Below are 15928 nucleotides of genomic sequence, written 5' to 3' on the forward strand. Positions count from 1 at the left end.
GGACCATAAAGATGTAAATCGTGATAGGGTGGCATTTCGGATATACACATATAGCATATAGCATAACTTATGGAACTAGCATAGAATTGCTCTGCGCCATCCCCTCAAATGAAAAGCAATAAGTGAAGAATAAAAGAGAACTTTGTTGGAATCATAATCATATCATATCTAAAATGAAAGCATTAAACACCCGCATTATCCCAAACCAAATAAAAGATCAGTGAAGAAATTAAATGATTATACGCTTAGAGTTTCGACGCAGCGCCCGGTGTCGAAATCTCATTGTACAGCAGACTGGTCAGGAAATCCGCGTAGTCCTCACCCGTCACCTGGCCGGCAAAGTACCGCCCAGCGAGCTGGAACTTGTTGCCCTTGGGGCCCTTGGCAGCCAACTCGTCGGCCTGCTCCTGGAGCAAGCGGAGAGCGTAAGCCTTGTCAACCTTCTTGCCCTCGGAGGTGGTGACGCCGTGGCGAGACCATTGCCACAGCTGGCTGCGGGAGACTTCGGCGGTGGCGGCGTCCTCCTGTTTTGCGTTAGAACTGCTTCAGGCTAGATATGAATGAAGTGAAAGTGGCTTACCATGAGGTAGTTGATAGGGATACATCCGACACCACGGAGCCAGCCCTCCATGTAGGAGAGACCGATGTTCAGGTTCTTACGGATACCTTCCTCGGTGATCTTGCCGGGAACGTTGGTGTTGAGAAGGTCGTTGGCGGTGATGTTGACGTCCTCGCGGCGGACGTGCATCTGGTTGGGAGTGGGCATGTACTTGTTGAAAATATCAACAGCGATGGAAGCTAGAGCCGGGTGCGCAACCCATGTGCCGTCGTGGCCAGCACGAACTTCACGGAGCTTGTCGGCGCGGACACCATCCATGGCCTTCTCATTAGCCTCGGCGTTGTCTTTGATGGGGATCTGAGCAGCCATTCCACCCTGTTATCGTTAGTAGTGGTCTCGATATAAAAAGGTGTTCGAATGCATACCATAGCGTGAACGCCTCGCTTGTGACAAGTCTTGATGAGAAGCTTGACATAGGCATCCATGAAAGGCACGGTCATGGTGACATCTGAGCGATCGGGAAGGACAAAGTTGGGGTGCTGGCGGAACTTCTTGATGAAGGAGAAGATGTAGTCCCAGCGACCACAATTAAGACCGGAGCTGTGGTCACGGAGTTCGTAGATAATCTCCTCCATCTCAAACGCAGCAGTGATAGTCTCGATCAGAACGGTACCACGGATGGTGCCGCGGGGGATGCCAATGTAGTCCTGGGCGAGGTTGAAAGCATCGTTCCACAGACGGGCCTCGAGGTGAGACTCCATCTTGGGCAGGTAGAAGTAAGGGCCGAACCCGCGGGACACCAACTCCTTTGCGTTGTGGAAGAAGTACAGACCGAAGTCGAACAGACTGCCGGAGATGGGCTCGCCATCAACGGTGAAGTGCTTCTCCTCGAGGTGCCAGCCACGAGCGCGAGCAATCAGGGTAGGGAGGGTCCGGTCTGTGCGGAGCTTGTACTCCTTCTGGCCTTGCTTGAAATCGACCTGGCGGCGAATGGCATCGTACAGGTTGATTTGACCGTTGATCATGTTGTCCCAGGTGGGGGCGCTGGAGTCTTTATGCTGTTAGCTTCATTCCACTACTGGCGACAAAGGGCATAGTGCATACCCTCAAAATCAGCCATGTAAGTCCAGACATCTGAGTTCAGCGCGTTCACAACCATCTTCCGATCGGTAGGACCAGTAATCTCAACACGGCGGTCAACGAGACCAGGCGCCGGGGGAGCGCCCTTCCAGCTGGGGTCATCGCGAATGTGCTTGGTCTCTGGGAGGAAGTCGAGAAGATGGCCCTTGTCAATCTCGGCCTGACGATCAACGCGGCGCTGGAGAAGGGCTTTGCGGGTAGGGTTGAAGGTGCGATGTAAGACGGCGAGAAAAGCACAGGCTTCCTTTGTGAGGATCTTGCGAGCTTCGTTGCTCACGTTGCCGAGGATGGCCACATCCTTGAGCTGCGCTTCGACCTGATGAGCCATGATAGCAATTCACTTATGGGTATATCGAGTATGGAGAAGTATAGGGAAAAAAGAAAGTCAATCGAGGATCCGGGGAGAGCCTAGACCAGGCTTATATATATGAAGCATGGCGATAACAGTGACCCTTCGGCAGGAGCATTGGCTTTACGTCAGTGAGCGACGAACAACCGCGGTCCAATCGAGGCCGGTGATTGGGAAGGGCTTTGGATTGGGTCCATGAGTACGGGGGGGTCAGGAAGGATGGAGCAGGGACGATAGGGAATGGGCCATTCAGCTGTGGGATCGTGAAGTTGAGGGCGTCAGGATGAACGGATCTGGCCGAATACGGAAGTCAGTCACATGACTAATCCGCGGAAAAGTCACCTGATTTGTGTTCTACTCGGCCGACTGCGGCGTTCTTAATGTTGCGAACCCCAGCTTTGGCACGGCGAACGGCGTCGACCGAGAAGAGTGAGCTCTCGTCCGACTACTGAACTTATAGCTTATCTACGAGCTGCTACGATGCACGATTGAAATGACTGTACAACACTGTCGATATACAGTTTCGGAGAACGTTCGCATATAGCGCCGCCGAGGAGGCGAATGGGGTGGAAAACTCCCCGCACGTCCGAACCAGCAGCTGTGAGCTCCCTCTGCCGCGGTTGATCGTCCGGATATCCTACCTTTCGTCCGTCACTCTGAAGCCCTGCCACCGATATCTCCCGAGGTTGTCCAATTATTGAATGAGTCACTACTCTCAGAAACAGCGGGCATCGAATGGTATCGACAATCGTGTATTTATATATCGATCGCTGAGAAGCAGCGCGCTGGCATGTGAAATCGCGTTGCGCGACCATCAACTACCTATCTAACATGTGATATCATAAAGTCGAACATTATCATATTCGGGTCGACCCCGGATTCTACACTCCGACCTGAAGTTCGGGATCGAACGGCTCAACCTAATGTCTTCCAAGGTTGATCCGATCTAGACCGTTTCGATATACCGTCTCACCTCCCTATATCAAGTCAGCGCATGCGCTCGAGCAATTTTGATAGATACGTACCAGTCCGTGACGGCCTCTTCCCACAACCGCAGCTCATGTTCTCGAGTTCCACCAAAGTGGTCAACAAAGGCATCGCCAAAGACCTCTCGCGCAATACTGTCTTTGCGCGTGAACGTGGCGATCGCAGCGCCTAGGTTCTTTGCCAGTCGCGCTCCCTTGTCACCCTCACCTCCCATATCCTCGCCCTTGGCCAGCGGTGGGACAGGAATCTCGAGCTTCTTCTCTACACCCCACCAGCCTAATGCAATGATCGCAGCCAGTACATAGTGAGGGTTAGAGTCAGCTCCAGGTACGCGAACTTCCAGTCGAGTGGCCTTTACGCTCGAGCTCGGCGGCGTAATCAGGCGGATAGAGGCAGCGCGATGCTCCAGTCCCCAGGACACGGTTACTGGGGCCCAGAAGTTCTCCACTAGGCGCTTGTAGGAGTTGACTGTCGGCGCGAACATCGGCATAATATCGGGAAGCCCTGTCAGGATACCGGCAAGGAAGTACCGCCCAATGTCGGAAAGGTGAGCGACGTCCGGGTATGGAGGAGAGGGGTCTGCTTCGGCACGCGCGAACGCATTCGAGCCATCCTGGTTGACCAGCGAAATGTGCATATGCCCGCTGTTGCCCGGTAAGCCTTCGCGTGGCTTCGCCATGAAGGTCGGCGTGATGCCGTGTTTCGTGCCGATTGATTTGACGACGTATCTACCCCGTTAGCGATCCCCGCATTGCGACTCGCGACGGACCCAAAGACTCACTTGAACAGCCCCGCTTTATCCGCCATCCCCTTGGCCTCGCCAAACTGTAACGCCTGTTCGTCATCAGCACACGAACGGCCACAGTCCAGTGTAATCACCCACCGCTTCATAAACGCCCGGCCCGCTCTCCGTATGCCACCCCTCAATCTCACAGTTAAACTGCTCGCACGCATCGAAGATACCGTAGTAGTAATCCTGGTTATGGATCGGCCGGGTCAAGCTGTACCCAAACATCCCCTCCGTAATTGACGGCAGCGCATCAACGGGGTTCTCCTTCAAAAAGCTAGCCGTGGACGATGCATTGCGATTCGGCGTCGCAAACTGGTAGAACTCATACTCCGCTAAACACAGCCAACATCAGCACAGTCCCACATCACATCAGGCTCAACCCCAAAGTTAAACAAACTCACCACCCGCCATAGCCCGGTACCCCTCCTTCTCCGGCTTCCGCAGCGCATTCCTCAACAAACTCCTCGGACACGCAAAAAGCGGCTCCTTGCTATCAGGGTCGTAAAAGCTAACGAGGAAGAACGGCACATTATCCTCCCACGGGATGCGCCGAAAGCTCGACAGGTCCGGCTTGGCTAGCAGATCGCGGTACCCGTTCTCCTTGTTGCTGATCCCCAGCTCGCGGAAGTATGTTCTGTCGTGCATGTCCCAGCCGAAGATCACAGAGCAGAAGCCGAAGCCGTCCTCGACGACTGAGAGGAACTTCTTCTTCGACACGAGCTTGCCGCGGAGCATGCCGTCCGCATCGACACCGGCGAGTTTCACGCGAGTGTCATTTTGGAGGGTTCGCGCGATGTTTGAGGGGGTTACTTCTGCTCTGGACATATTGCTTGTTGTATTATAGCTGCTTGATATGTAGCAGCTCGTGGGAAGTTGGAGCGAAACGTAGGGAGCAGGGAAGCAGGCGAGAGTGTAGGTATCGAGGTCAGCGGGGTCGGAGGTGGCTGGTCTGGACTGAAACGAGGATGATCCTAGTAGCGGAGGTCAGGAGGGCCTGACAAACAAAAGTTAGTAATGAGATAGAGTCGCGTGATAGGGACAAACTCACTAGCAGGTATACAATTCCGAGGAAGGCAAGAGGGCGATAGATAAACAGCTGGAAATGCAATGGTGTCGGTGAGAGTCCGCCCTTGTGGGCAGGGCAGCGTGGAGCTTATCTTGCTAGCCCAGATAACTACGTAAGATAAGTGCTCGCTGCCCCGCACCACCCACACTCGAGGTCACTCATCCCTGTTTCCTCTGGAGCTTCATCCCAGCTTCTCGAAATCATTCCTCAGATTTCACTTCACATTCCTATAACCTCATTTCTCATTCCAACGATAGAAGCTGAAAATGGCTACCCCCCGAGGCCGTCTTCAAGGCAAGAATGCCATCATCACCGGTGCCGCAGGGTAAGCCTCCCCCGGTCCAGTCCTGCCCACCCCACAATGACACAGACACAACAGACAGTGGTCACAGTCCAGTCACACAACCACTACCACTATCATAATGTAGAAAGCTAACAAGACACAAACAGCGGTATCGGCCTCGAAACAAGCATCCTCTTCGCGCGCGAAGGCGCCAACGTCCTAATGGCCGACATCTCCGGCCCCGCCCTCGAAAAGGCCCTCGCGAAGGTGAAAGAGCTCGTCCCCAGCGCCGGCCGCATCGAAACAACCAAGTGCGATGTGTCGAAGGAGTCCGATGTGCAAGCCATGGTTGACAGCCAGGACTCCTGGGGCGGGACCGACGTGATCTTCAACAACGCGGGGATCATGCACGCCGACGACGCGGACGCCATCGACACGCCTGAGAAGATCTGGGACCTCACGCATAATATTAATGTTAAGGGGGTTTGGTTTGGCTGTAAGCATGCGGTGCTGAGTATGCGGAAGCATAAGAAGGAGCGCGGGAGTATCATTAACACGGCGAGTGTGGTTGCGCTGGTTGGGAGTGCGACGCCGCAGCTTGCGTATACGGCGTCCAAGGGGGCTGTTCTGGCGCTTACCAGGGAGTTGGCGATTGTGCATGCCCGTGAGGGGATAAGGTTTAATGCGTTGTGTCCGGCGCCGTTGAAGTATGTTTCCTTTTTCTTATTTTGGACGCTGGGTTCGGTTGAGAGGATTGTGCTGACGGACTATAGCACTCCCCTTCTGCAGGACTGGCTTGGTGATGACCAGGCTAAGCGCCACCGCCGCGAGGTGCACTTCCCCATGGGACGGTTCGGAGAGGCTATTGAGCAGGCTCATGCGGTTGTCTTCCTGGCCAGTGATGAGAGCAGCTTTGTCAATGGATCAGACTTTGTTGTTGATGGTGGCATGACCAAGGTATGCTCCGACATATTTGATAACTAAGACGGATAAGCTAACGAGACAGGCCTACGTTACCCCCGAGGGTCCCGCCCCTGCGGCTCCCCAGAACCAGGCTAAATAGGTTGGCGGACTCTAGACTCCAGAGTACACGATAGACGCTAGACATAGATCAGGCTCACAATGGACACTGGATTATATTCTTCAAATACCTCAACACTAACTATACACGCCACCACAACCACAATCCCCCATCCAACTACCCAAACTCAATCATTCCATCAAGGACATCCCGAGTCAGGGTAATTGCAGCTATCACCACTTCCACCGGTGATGCTAACACCGCTAAAAGTGAAGTTCTCGCAGCTCCCATCACCGCAAAGGATATAGTAATCGATTCCATCATCATCGGCCATGGTACCAGTAACATCGGTGATCTCGACATTAGTGATGCTCACACCATTGCTCGGCTCACCGGTCGGGCCACCGTTAAGGTAATCCTGCTGGATGACAAGACCGTACTTCGTGATGCCCGACAGGCTGATATTCTCATACTTGATGTTGCTCACTTCACCGGTCTCGCCCTCGTTCGTCTTGATGCGGCATCCATTCTGGCTGTTCACGACCTGGGAGTTGGAAAACACAACGCCGTCAACGGTGTTGTCGCTCTTCCCGCCGATAGATCCAATCGACAAACCATGTCCGCCAGAGCAGTACATCCCGTCAACCGTGATGTTCGTGCCCGACGTAATGGCTACACAATCATCCTGGTTATACACATTGCTATTGGAAAGCAGGAGATCAGTCGAAGACTTGATATCAAACCCATCAGAGTTATGCGCCGCCGCATCGCCGTCGCTGTTATCATTCGGCTCATCACCCGCCGAGTTATCAAGCGTGATCCCTGTAAGCGTGAGAGACTCCGTATTCTCAATATCAAAGCAGTGCACGGGCCAGTTCTGGATATTCAGGTTCGCGACCACGCTGTCGTAAACATGCTTGAGCACAATGAAGTGGTCCGGCTTGTCGGAGCCCCCGTTCGACCCCTGGCCGTCCCAGTAGGCCTGCCCGTTGCCGTCGATGACGTGGTCGTCTGTGCCGGTGATGGTCAGGTCTGTGCCGGAGATGACGATGGGGTCGAAGTCGCTGTCCTCGGTTGTGCCGAAGGTGGTTTTTCCGGCGAAGATTACGGCGGCGCCCGTTTGCAGGTCTTGCAGGTCGATTGTGCTGGAGGGGGGGGCGTAGATGTCCGACAGTAGGATGTTGGTGCAGGAGGCGACGGCGGAGGAGATGCCCGCGTATTCGGTCACTGTGCAGGTTGTGCCGCCGTTGCCGCCGTAGGTTGTGCTGGCCGAGGCCTTGGTGGGGGCGGAGGTTGTGGCAGGGGCGGAGGCAGCGGCGGAGGAGGAGGAGCTGGAGCTCGAGGATGAGATGACTTCCGTCTTGAAGGTTGCGACGGAGCTGGAGCTTGCAGCTGAGGGGACAGAGACGGCGATCTGCGAGGGTGTAGCAACTGCAGTTGCAGTCGCGGTAGCGGTAGCGGTGACGGGCACAGCAGCAGGGCCCGTGCTGGTAGCAACCGCGGGAGCAGTGGCGGCGTCAACGGGGCCGAGACAGCTGCATGCGCTAGAGAGGTGCTTGACCTTGGAGTCGCAGGCGTTGAGGAAGGCGTCCGGGACGCCGGTGGTCTCGGTGACGGTGGAGGCCGTGAAGGTCGCGCAGAAGCTGGCGGCGGCGACGGACGAGACAGAGTAGACGGAGGCGCAGGAGTGCGCGGCGTCGTTGGGGTTGTTGCAGGCTAGGGCTAGGGGGAGGCCCAGGGTGGTGAGGAGCGCGCAGCGCTTCATCTTGTAAGATTGGTTAAAGAATGACTGGATAGACAAAAAGAATGAATGTACGTATGTAAAGAAAGAAAAGGAAAAGGACTAGCCTTTGCTGGGTTGGACGAGAAAGGATCGAGGTACGAGGGACATCTCCAGATATTTATACCCTAGGGCTAGGTACGAGATTGATATGGGGACAACATGACAACCTCGTATCCGAAGCATCCGGTAGAGGATCAACTGGTCAAGTCTATCGAGTCAGGGTTGACCCATGCCTGGCAGCTGAAGCGAACAGGCGAGAAAGCCGCAGTGGAAACGCAGATGGATAGGTCTAGGCACCGAATGCTTGAGAGTGCTTGACTCGATGGTGCCACTGTCATTGGTGGAATGGGGCAGTCAAGCCTTTGCCAATCTAGGAGTTCATTTTGGCAGATTGATCTCATCAAAGGGGGTTCTATCTGAAACTGAAGACAGCCCTAAATCTCCGGTTCTTCCGCTGGGAGGTTCTGCTGGCCAGTCCTAAGGTCTTTGAGATCAGCCATTGCCCCTTGCAACAGATAATACATTGCCTTGATAACCCGTCAGCCCTCAAGCACACACCCCCAAGGCCTCAATCTTTGTAGAAGCGAGATGCTCGCAAAGATCCAGCGGAATGAAACGATACCCCGAGCTAGGCTCTATCTGAGACTTAAGACCGAGGAGTGGGGCAGAGCAATCTATCTATAACATGCTATTTTGGTCGTCTGTGCTCAGTGCACGGGGCTGCAACGGTCCTTGTCTTCTTCTTGGTCATCAATCATCATGACAGGAAGGGGGCAAAGATAGAGTGTGTTGTCCCTGAATGTTGACAGTCAGTAGGATTGGAAGTGGGGCTGTGATTGCGAGACATAAAAGAGACTGGATGGTTGCTGATGATGTTGAGTTTTGCGCTTGGATATCATTTTGATGCTCCTTATTTTTCAGAGCTAGTCAGTGTGGCCGAGTGGTTAAGGCGGTAGATTCGAATGCCCAACCAGCATTATTATCTACTGGGTTCGCCCGCGCCAGTTCGAATCTGGTCGCTGACGTTCTTTTTTTTTTTTTCCCACTCTGCCATTACTCTCCGATGCCATGCCCAGCCATACACCCGTAGCGTATCATGATATAATCTGACGTAGCCCACCAGGTCCACGGCCGAGCATGCTATCCGGCTTGCAGCGTGGCAGTGCACGGGTAATCTCATACCCCAGAGTCTGCTGTTCCACGGATGCGCAACCCCAGCAATGATGCAGTGCCTTTGCCTCGGATCGTGACGTCGGGGATGAGGAGACTCCTCCTTTCCCAATCATGCCACGGCCCAAGCCCATCAGCTGATCGCCTCCATTCGTCCTTCTTAAACTCTGTCTGTCTTTTCTTCTTCTTCATTTACATACATATCACCATTTATACAAACTGTCATTAAGTGTCAATAACTATCTATCTCACTATGCACACCGAGTTCTCCGCACACACCCCGCGCCCGGCCTTCAAGCGCCCGGCCCCTATTCCGTCCGTCCGGTTGAGGCGATGGTATGCCACCACTACCACAACTATCTCCAGTCTCTCTCAGAACAATACTAATGTCTCAATTTCGAACAGGTCCATCCCCCTCCTCGCTATTGCAGTCGGCGCCTACGGCTACACTCGTCTCGGCGCGATGCAGGCTGACTCGCCCTACCAAGTCACCAACCAACTAGCCGAGGAGGAGCGGCTGCGCAAGAATGCACAGCTGATGGAAGCCTACGGGTACAAAGACAACGTGGACGATCTACAAAAGGCGCTCGAGGCATATGAGGTCCAGTGAACATCGTCTGAATCAATGGGAATTCTGGGCATTGCATCATGATGTTATTGTGTACATTTCGAGGCGTTGGCATTGGGTCGGAGTTTCAGGGATGACATTTGGGACTGGGACTGGGACTGGGACTGGGACTAGGACTGGCAGGCCGGAGTTCGGTGTATTTCTGTCGGGATATTGCATTGATTTCACTTGCCTGAACAGAGTGTCGATAACATGATTGATATGGACAATTAACATAACGACTTACGATGAATATAAATATAAATGGCCTTTCAGGACAAAGCCAATGAATCCCTGATCTACGGAGTACCTCGGTGGTGGGGTTCTTCTGCAGGGCGATCGCCAGGCAAAGCCCGCTCTTTTCCTTCGTTTGTTTACTTTCCTGACTCTCACTCACTCTCAACTTTGATCTGGCGACATCCATCGCATGATTCCAAACTGGACCTTGTATCCCCAACCAGCCTGATAAGTCAGAGTCCAGACTCCAAGTGTGAGACACAATCAATCGCACGACTCACGCCCTTATCGTTGCTTTTCCCATCAGTAAAGATCGGGAATGTCCAAGCGCGCGCTGCATCACAAAGAATGCGCTCCATTCGGCGCCCCGTCTTGCGGCCTCTGTACCGTGACGCCATCGACTGGACCTGCCGGATCGGCGCAAGCCCGCGATAGCGGATAGCTTCATTGGAAGCGACGATCTCTCCTTGCTTGCTTGCTTTTTACTCCTCCTACAGGCTAGTGATACGCCTACCACCAACCCGCCCCGCCAAGGGATCGCTGATCACACGGCGCACGCCGGCAAGGTAGCCTTATCTTGAGAATGCTGATCGTGGACACATGGACATGGACATGGCCAGTGCAGCTAATTGATTGGACTCGGGTATATTAAGGGCGCTGTGTTCGCCGGCCTCTTTGTTCTGGGGTCTTTGTTCTGTAAGCCCTCCATGCATCTCGCAACGCTCGCTTCCCTCGCCGCTCTCTTTTCCTCCTTCCAGCTCTGTATTGGCCATGTCGCACAGTCGCGCTTGCATGACCCGCGATGCACGAAAACCACCGTAGCTGTCCTGTAGGTTTGGCCCTCAATGTATAGGATATGTATGGTGTAGGGCTAATGTTTGGTATAGGGGCGGGGGGATGGCCGGTGTCACTGCTGCGGTTTGTTATCTTCATCCTATTTTGGGGAGTTAGGCTAACTGTCGCAGCAAGCACTTTCAAATGCCTCGGTGGATGATTTTATCATTGTCGAGTATAGAGATACGCTCGGGGGTCGGGTCTGGCATACCGACTTTGGACAGCGGCCGAATGGGGAGCCGTGGGTTATTGAGTATGGAGCCAACTGGGTAAGTGCATTCTCTATTGAGTGAAGACGGCTAACAGAAGCAGGTTCAAGGACTCGGCTCAAAACATACCGAAAACCCAGTCTGGACTCTGGCGAAGAAGTACAAGCTCGAAAACACCTTCTCCAACTACGACTCGATCCTCACATACAACGAGACCGGGTACACAGACTACAGCGACCTCCTCGACGAATACGCCGCCGCATCAGAACGCGCCTCCGAGCGCGCAGGCCGCATCCTCAACAACAACATCCAAGACATGACCGCCCGATCCGGCCTCTCCCTCGCCGGCTGGAAACCCCGCCGAGACAACATGGCAGCGCAGGCAGTGGAATGGTGGAACTGGGGTATGGCGACGCGGCACCTCACGCAGGCTCCCGCCGTAGCATAGCACCAATCTCACCAACACCTAGCTAACCATAAACCCCAGATTGGGAGGGCGCCTACACCCCCGAAACCAGCTCATTTGTCTTCGGCGTCGCGTCCGAAAACCTGACCTTCAACCAGTTCGGCGACAGAAACAACCTCGTCGTTGACCGGCGCGGCTACAGCGCTATCATCACCGGCGAAGCGCACACCTTCCTCCGCCGCAACGACACGCGCCTGCGCCTAAACACGCAAATCACCGACATCGAGCACGGCCCCAGCGGCGTCGTGATCCGCAACGCAGACGGGTCCTGCATCAGCGCCGCCTACGCAATCTGCACATTTTCCCTGGGGGTCCTCCAAAACGACGCGGTCGATTTCAAGCCCTCGCTACCAGACTGGAAACAAACCGCCATCGCAAAATTCAACATGGGCACCTACACCAAGATCTTCATGCAGTTCAACGAGACCTTCTGGCCAAACGGCACGCAGTTCTTCCTCTACGCCGACCCAACGACCCGCGGGTACTACCCCGTCTTCCAGTCCCTGAGCACGGAGGGCTTCCTCCCAGGCTCGAACATCATCTTTGTCACCGTCGTGCAGGACCAAGCGTACCGCGTCGAGCGACAATCCGACGAGCAGACGAAGAACGAAATCCTCGACGTCCTCCGCGCTATGTTCCCCGAAACAACTATCCCCGACCCCGTCGCCTTCACATACCCGCGCTGGTCGACGGAACCCTGGGCGTACGGGTCGTACTCGAATTGGCCTGCCGGGACCAGTCTCGAGATGCACCAGAACCTGCGCGCGAATGTTGATAGATTGTGGTTTGCGGGTGAGGCGACGAGCGCGCAGTATTTCGGGTTCCTGCACGGCGCGTACTATGAGGGGCGCGAGGCGGGGCGGAATGTTGGCGCGTTGCTGAAGGGCGAGTGTGTTTCTATCTATGGGGTGCAGACTTGTGGGGCGAGGACGCATTATGGTGTGCTTCATGGGACGACGCCGTCCAGTGCGTATAGTGTTTTGAATGGGTGGCCCGTTAATAGTACGAGTGTGCAGGCTTAGGCTGCCCTTGTGGTAGCTTGTGATGGTGGATGGTAAAGTGCGGGACTGGGGGTATGATATCCATATGACTATGATTAAGAATCAATATATCCATTCCAAGATGAACCATCGAGGATACTGATCGGGACGAAGTTCATCTCAAGTTTTATCTCCATGCTTTTTACTCCGTGCTTTATCTCGCTACCAATATATATTCTGGCTTCGACAGATTTTCCTCTCCGCCACAGACCAACAGCAGTAAGATACCTTTGTTACCCAATAAAAAGCAAAACAGACTACATATTTCCAAGTTCTCTCGCCTCCTTCCAAATGTATTGGGAGGAAATGGGTAGGTGAGTCCAAAAAGACAAAAAGATCGACCAACGCAGGACTCGAACCTGCAACCTCCTGCGATTTCCAATATAGAACCGGAAACAGATGCCCTACCATTGGGCCAGCTGGCCAGTTGTTGAAGACTTTTAATTTTGATGTGTTTGATACTACAAATAATAACACAACAGCCGGTCTACCATACGGACCTACCACAGCTCAGGCTCTTGGGGCGACTTTCTACTCTGTACTTATGGTCCTGCGCTCACAGTATATAGTTAGCATTGATCTATACTTGCCGCACTGGAAAAGGCAAAGTAGACTGATACGAAGAGAATGAGTGGGTGAGTGTCGAGCTTGCACTCATCGCCAGACAGACCTATCGACTCTGATCAGTGATGGCCACCGACTCAAGATAGTATGCACCTGTGATCATCGCAGAAACCCGCAATTGTCTTGCTTTCTATTAGACGAGGTATCCCTACCCTACCTTACTGCAAACAGCACAGTCTTTACTCACAGTCTGACTCGATACCTACCGGCACACCCCCATACCATTAGAGCTCAGCAGCACACCCCGCCTCTCGCAAACACCGCGCACAATCACAGGCAAAGTTAAACAAATCCATTGTCCTTCTCTGCCTCGCCTCAAGACTAGAATGCACCGTCATATCAAAGTACGCAATGAAGCATTCCTCGCCGGCAGCGATATCCCTCGTCGCGGTCATGACCATGCGCCCGCGATCGTCGGGGCCGTGCTGGAGCTGCAAGCAAACTGTTAGTAAGAATAGACAATAATGATAGAGCTGATAAGGGGGTTAGAGGCAACTTACATTCGGATCACAGCTGTGATTCGCCAGCGTTGCGCGCGGGTAGCATCCCAGACCGTACGAGAGGCCTCGCTCGGGCTGTGTCTCTCGAGGCCCAGTAACGGCGTTATACAGACCGAAGGTGTTGGATTCTTCCTTGCAGATGAGGGTCACGATGTAGTCTGCGTCTACGCCGGGCGGGAGCTGGAATGGTATATCCTGGCCGAGGTATTTGTCGACGAGGCCGCGCCAGCGCTGGACTGTTGGTGCAGGCCAGATTTCTTGACTGCCGAGCATGGCTTCGATGGCGGGCCATCCGCGGTTGAAGCGGTCGCTCCATTGAAGGTGTGCTTGGCGAGATGTCGTTTTGGTTGTGTCGAGTTCAAGCTCGAGATGCCAGCCTGCGAGCATCCGCACGATGATCCACAGCATGGCGAAGTCTTCTTCGCCGTATTGTTGGCGGATTTCCGCTGCATACTGCCTGAGCCAGGCGCACTCATAGTCGTGCCGTGCTTGGTCGGTTGTTTTGCAGTACGCGTTGCACCAGATTATATCCTGGGCGCAGCTGTTGGGGCAGCGTTCTCCCTGGTCCTGGGGTACGCGCCGGCGACACAGGAGGTTGCTGCAGAGAAGGGCGTTGTTCCTGTCAGGTGGCACGGTTGGAACGAGAGCGTACGGAGCATCAGCAATGACCACCGCGCCGGCCTGAATCGGTCCAGTCGCGCGCAGGAGTCGCCCCTTGGTCTCGTCACGACTCGGACTCACATGGGGATGGACGTAGGTATCTTCATCCTGGAGGTCCAGACCAGACAGAGCGGTATCCGGCTTTCGAGCCACAACGAGCTGCCTATGCTCCATCATGCCCAGGTCCCCAGCGGCGCCCTGGTTCTGGTCATTGGGTGCAGACGATGTAATCTGCTTACACTCGCTCTCAAGTACACGAAGACCCGCCCGGCTCAGGAGATACTGCATCTCATTCATCCCGTACAGCTGCACAGCATAGAATAGGTCCTGCAGGACAGTATCGCGCCCACCTGCAAGATCGAGCACAATCTCTCGACTCGCCAGGCAGTTTCCGTCAGGAGATAGCTCCCGCTCTCGCAGTGCAAGGACCGGTTTGCCATCCTGCCCTGGTATGAAGTGGTCTTTTCCGAGCCACTCCCACCCACTGGTCGTCGCGTTCTCGCGCATCCAGTCTCCGTCGACATAGTCGATGACCAGAACGCCCCGGGGCTTAAGGACACGGTGTGTCTCCCGTAAGAGGTTAAGGTCGTCGTCACGCGAGCCGTGACCGAATGAGTTGCCCATTAGAATGACTAGATCATACTCGCGGGCAGGCAAAGGCAAGCAGCGTGCGTCTGCGGCATCGAATTTGGTGTTTTCTGTCACACCGTCTTGTGCTGCTCGCTGTTTGGCTAGGTCCAAGAGATAAACACTTTGGTCGACGCCGTGAAAGTGTACATTTGGGAATTGCTTCGCCAGATGGATACTGTGTCGGCCCTGGCCGCAGCAGAGGTCGAGCACTTTTATGCCTGGCTCCGACGGCGGAGGTGGGCTGAGCAAAATGCTCTGCACCGTGGGGACTTGGAGAAGCGCAGCGCCTTCTGCCTTGGTAAGGGCAGGGTCCTCGACGCAGTCGCCGTCCGTCCATAGATAGAGCTCATTGTAGGCATCCTTCCATCAATCTTTCTTGATGTGGGGGAATAAAGATGGGACGTGCCCTAGTTGCTTTGAAGACATACTGATCTAACGGGAAAGACAAAGCAAGTAGTATATGAAGGAGAGATCAAAACTGAGAGAGAAAATGATAGTTCAGGTCAATGAGCGGGGTAGTTATAGGTAGACGGCGCTGCGAGTACGCAGGTGCAGTCAGCAGCAGCATGAAGATCTTTTCCAGTATAATAGGTCTGCGACACAGACCTCCCGCAGCCCTGACCATGGGAATGGTCGGTTGCATGCAGGTAAGGCACGTTTGCTTTGGGGGTTGAAGATATTCAAGCGGGGGTAAAACAAGTCAAGATCGAAAGACCGGCCAGTGTGAAGCTCTAAAGGCTTTATATCATGGTAACCTGCCATATTCAAATGTTCAGAAGTCCGATCCATCAGGCTAACTCGTGTTCTTTGAGAAAGAGAGATTCTCCATGAGTGCTTCTGGTCCTATAAAGCCTTGCGCAAACAAATCCCTTGTTAGTTGGGTAAGAGAGATGCTTGGCCATGCAGGCGATCGGTGAGTGCTGTGTTCTAGTCAGCTGCGGTGGTTTCGGTATGCTCTTCATATCTTTGCATT

At 54.2% G+C, this 15928-nt stretch overlaps 8 protein-coding genes and 2 non-coding genes across 10 annotated transcripts; 4 read left to right on the forward strand and 6 right to left on the reverse strand.

Annotated features, from left to right (window-relative positions):
* Positions 1-12: 12 nt before the first annotated feature.
* On the reverse strand, positions 13-2302 carry BDW74DRAFT_153300 (malate synthase). The gene is made up of 4 exons (XM_073724498.1): positions 1664-2302; positions 985-1610; positions 581-934; positions 13-524 (listed from the first exon to the last, which is right to left on the reverse strand). The coding sequence occupies exons 1-4, from the start codon at positions 2025-2027 to the stop codon at positions 246-248; spliced, it is 1623 nt and encodes a 540-aa protein (XP_073583980.1). The 5' UTR covers positions 2028-2302; the 3' UTR covers positions 13-245.
* Positions 2303-2470: 168 nt separating this feature from the next.
* On the reverse strand, positions 2471-5059 carry BDW74DRAFT_153305 (glutamine synthetase family protein). Its single transcript, XM_073724499.1, has 6 exons — positions 4874-5059; positions 4227-4819; positions 3919-4157; positions 3817-3869; positions 3074-3763; positions 2471-3025 (listed from the first exon to the last, which is right to left on the reverse strand). The coding sequence occupies exons 2-6, from the start codon at positions 4648-4650 to the stop codon at positions 2995-2997; spliced, it is 1437 nt and encodes a 478-aa protein (XP_073583981.1). The 5' UTR covers positions 4651-4819; positions 4874-5059; the 3' UTR covers positions 2471-2994.
* Positions 5060-5133: 74 nt separating this feature from the next.
* On the forward strand, positions 5134-6282 carry BDW74DRAFT_153312 (putative short-chain dehydrogenase/reductase family protein). The gene is made up of 4 exons (XM_073724500.1): positions 5134-5216; positions 5342-5881; positions 5948-6131; positions 6181-6282. Exons 1-4 carry the CDS (start codon positions 5158-5160, stop codon positions 6235-6237), a joined length of 840 nt encoding a protein of 279 aa, XP_073583982.1. The 5' UTR covers positions 5134-5157; the 3' UTR covers positions 6238-6282.
* BDW74DRAFT_20729 (glycoside hydrolase family 28 protein) lies at positions 6277-8066 on the reverse strand. The gene has a single exon (XM_073732199.1). The coding sequence runs from the start codon at positions 7958-7960 to the stop codon at positions 6395-6397; it is 1566 nt and encodes a 521-aa protein (XP_073583983.1). The 5' UTR covers positions 7961-8066; the 3' UTR covers positions 6277-6394.
* Positions 8067-8904: 838 nt separating this feature from the next.
* Positions 8905-9003, forward strand: BDW74DRAFT_t126. The gene has a single exon. It is a non-coding gene; the product is annotated as a tRNA-Ser (tRNA).
* A 277-nt stretch (positions 9004-9280) lies between these two features.
* On the forward strand, positions 9281-9889 carry BDW74DRAFT_20732 (uncharacterized protein). The gene is made up of 2 exons (XM_073732200.1): positions 9281-9484; positions 9554-9889. Exons 1-2 carry the CDS (start codon positions 9402-9404, stop codon positions 9756-9758), a joined length of 288 nt encoding a protein of 95 aa, XP_073583984.1. The 5' UTR covers positions 9281-9401; the 3' UTR covers positions 9759-9889.
* Positions 9890-10699: 810 nt separating this feature from the next.
* Positions 10700-12523, forward strand: BDW74DRAFT_167943 (putative flavin containing polyamine oxidase; the record flags this gene model as incomplete). The annotated part of the gene is made up of 5 exons (XM_073726757.1): positions 10700-10821; positions 10880-10910; positions 10958-11095; positions 11133-11439; positions 11523-12523. 5 exons carry the CDS (start codon positions 10700-10702, stop codon positions 12521-12523), a joined length of 1599 nt encoding a protein of 532 aa, XP_073583985.1.
* A 356-nt stretch (positions 12524-12879) lies between these two features.
* On the reverse strand, positions 12880-12966 carry BDW74DRAFT_t129. Its single transcript has one exon. It is a non-coding gene; the product is annotated as a tRNA-Arg (tRNA).
* Positions 12967-13389: 423 nt separating this feature from the next.
* Positions 13390-14949, reverse strand: BDW74DRAFT_178265 (SET domain-containing protein; the record flags this gene model as incomplete). Its single annotated transcript, XM_073729160.1, has 2 exons — positions 13390-13596; positions 13666-14949. The coding sequence occupies 2 exons, from the start codon at positions 14947-14949 to the stop codon at positions 13390-13392; spliced, it is 1491 nt and encodes a 496-aa protein (XP_073583986.1).
* Positions 14950-15219: 270 nt separating this feature from the next.
* Positions 15220-15631, reverse strand: BDW74DRAFT_153321 (uncharacterized protein). Its single transcript, XM_073724501.1, has one exon. It carries the CDS (start codon positions 15596-15598, stop codon positions 15428-15430), a length of 171 nt encoding a protein of 56 aa, XP_073583987.1. The 5' UTR covers positions 15599-15631; the 3' UTR covers positions 15220-15427.
* Between the last annotated feature and the right edge of the window lie 297 nt (positions 15632-15928).

This window comes from Aspergillus multicolor (genome assembly GCF_047715735.1).
Source record: "Aspergillus multicolor strain CBS 133.54 unplaced genomic scaffold BDW74scaffold_12, whole genome shotgun sequence".
In the NCBI taxonomy this organism is placed as follows: Eukaryota; Fungi; Ascomycota; class Eurotiomycetes; order Eurotiales; family Aspergillaceae; genus Aspergillus; species Aspergillus multicolor.

Bases quoted from the DNA above. Each gene is read 5' to 3' on its own strand.
- BDW74DRAFT_153300 (XM_073724498.1), bottom strand. From the start codon at position 2,027: ATGGCTCATCAGGTCGAAGCGCAGCTCAAGGATGTGGCCATCCTCGGC. The intron at 1,611-1,663 runs GTATGCACTATG...AACAGCATAAAG, and splicing joins TTACATGGCTGATTTTGAGG to ACTCCAGCGCCCCCACCTGG. The intron at 935-984 runs GTATGCATTCGA...TAACGATAACAG, and splicing joins AGCGAGGCGTTCACGCTATG to GGTGGAATGGCTGCTCAGAT.
- BDW74DRAFT_153305 (XM_073724499.1), bottom strand. From the start codon at position 4,650: ATGTCCAGAGCAGAAGTAACCCCCTCAAACATCGCGCGAACCCTCCAA. The intron at 3,870-3,918 runs GTGGGTGATTAC...GATGACGAACAG, and splicing joins GGCCGGGCGTTTATGAAGCG to GCGTTACAGTTTGGCGAGGC. The intron at 3,026-3,073 runs GTACGTATCTAT...GACTTGATATAG, and splicing joins GAAGAGGCCGTCACGGACTG to GGAGGTGAGACGGTATATCG.
- BDW74DRAFT_153312 (XM_073724500.1), top strand. From the start codon at position 5,158: ATGGCTACCCCCCGAGGCCGTCTTCAAGGCAAGAATGCCATCATCACC. The intron at 5,217-5,341 runs GTAAGCCTCCCC...AGACACAAACAG, and splicing joins ATCATCACCGGTGCCGCAGG to CGGTATCGGCCTCGAAACAA. The intron at 6,132-6,180 runs GTATGCTCCGAC...CTAACGAGACAG, and splicing joins TTGATGGTGGCATGACCAAG to GCCTACGTTACCCCCGAGGG.
- BDW74DRAFT_20729 (XM_073732199.1), bottom strand. From the start codon at position 7,960: ATGAAGCGCTGCGCGCTCCTCACCACCCTGGGCCTCCCCCTAGCCCTA.
- BDW74DRAFT_20732 (XM_073732200.1), top strand. From the start codon at position 9,402: ATGCACACCGAGTTCTCCGCACACACCCCGCGCCCGGCCTTCAAGCGC. The intron at 9,485-9,553 runs GTATGCCACCAC...AATTTCGAACAG, and splicing joins TCCGTCCGGTTGAGGCGATG to GTCCATCCCCCTCCTCGCTA.
- BDW74DRAFT_153321 (XM_073724501.1), bottom strand. From the start codon at position 15,598: ATGCAACCGACCATTCCCATGGTCAGGGCTGCGGGAGGTCTGTGTCGC.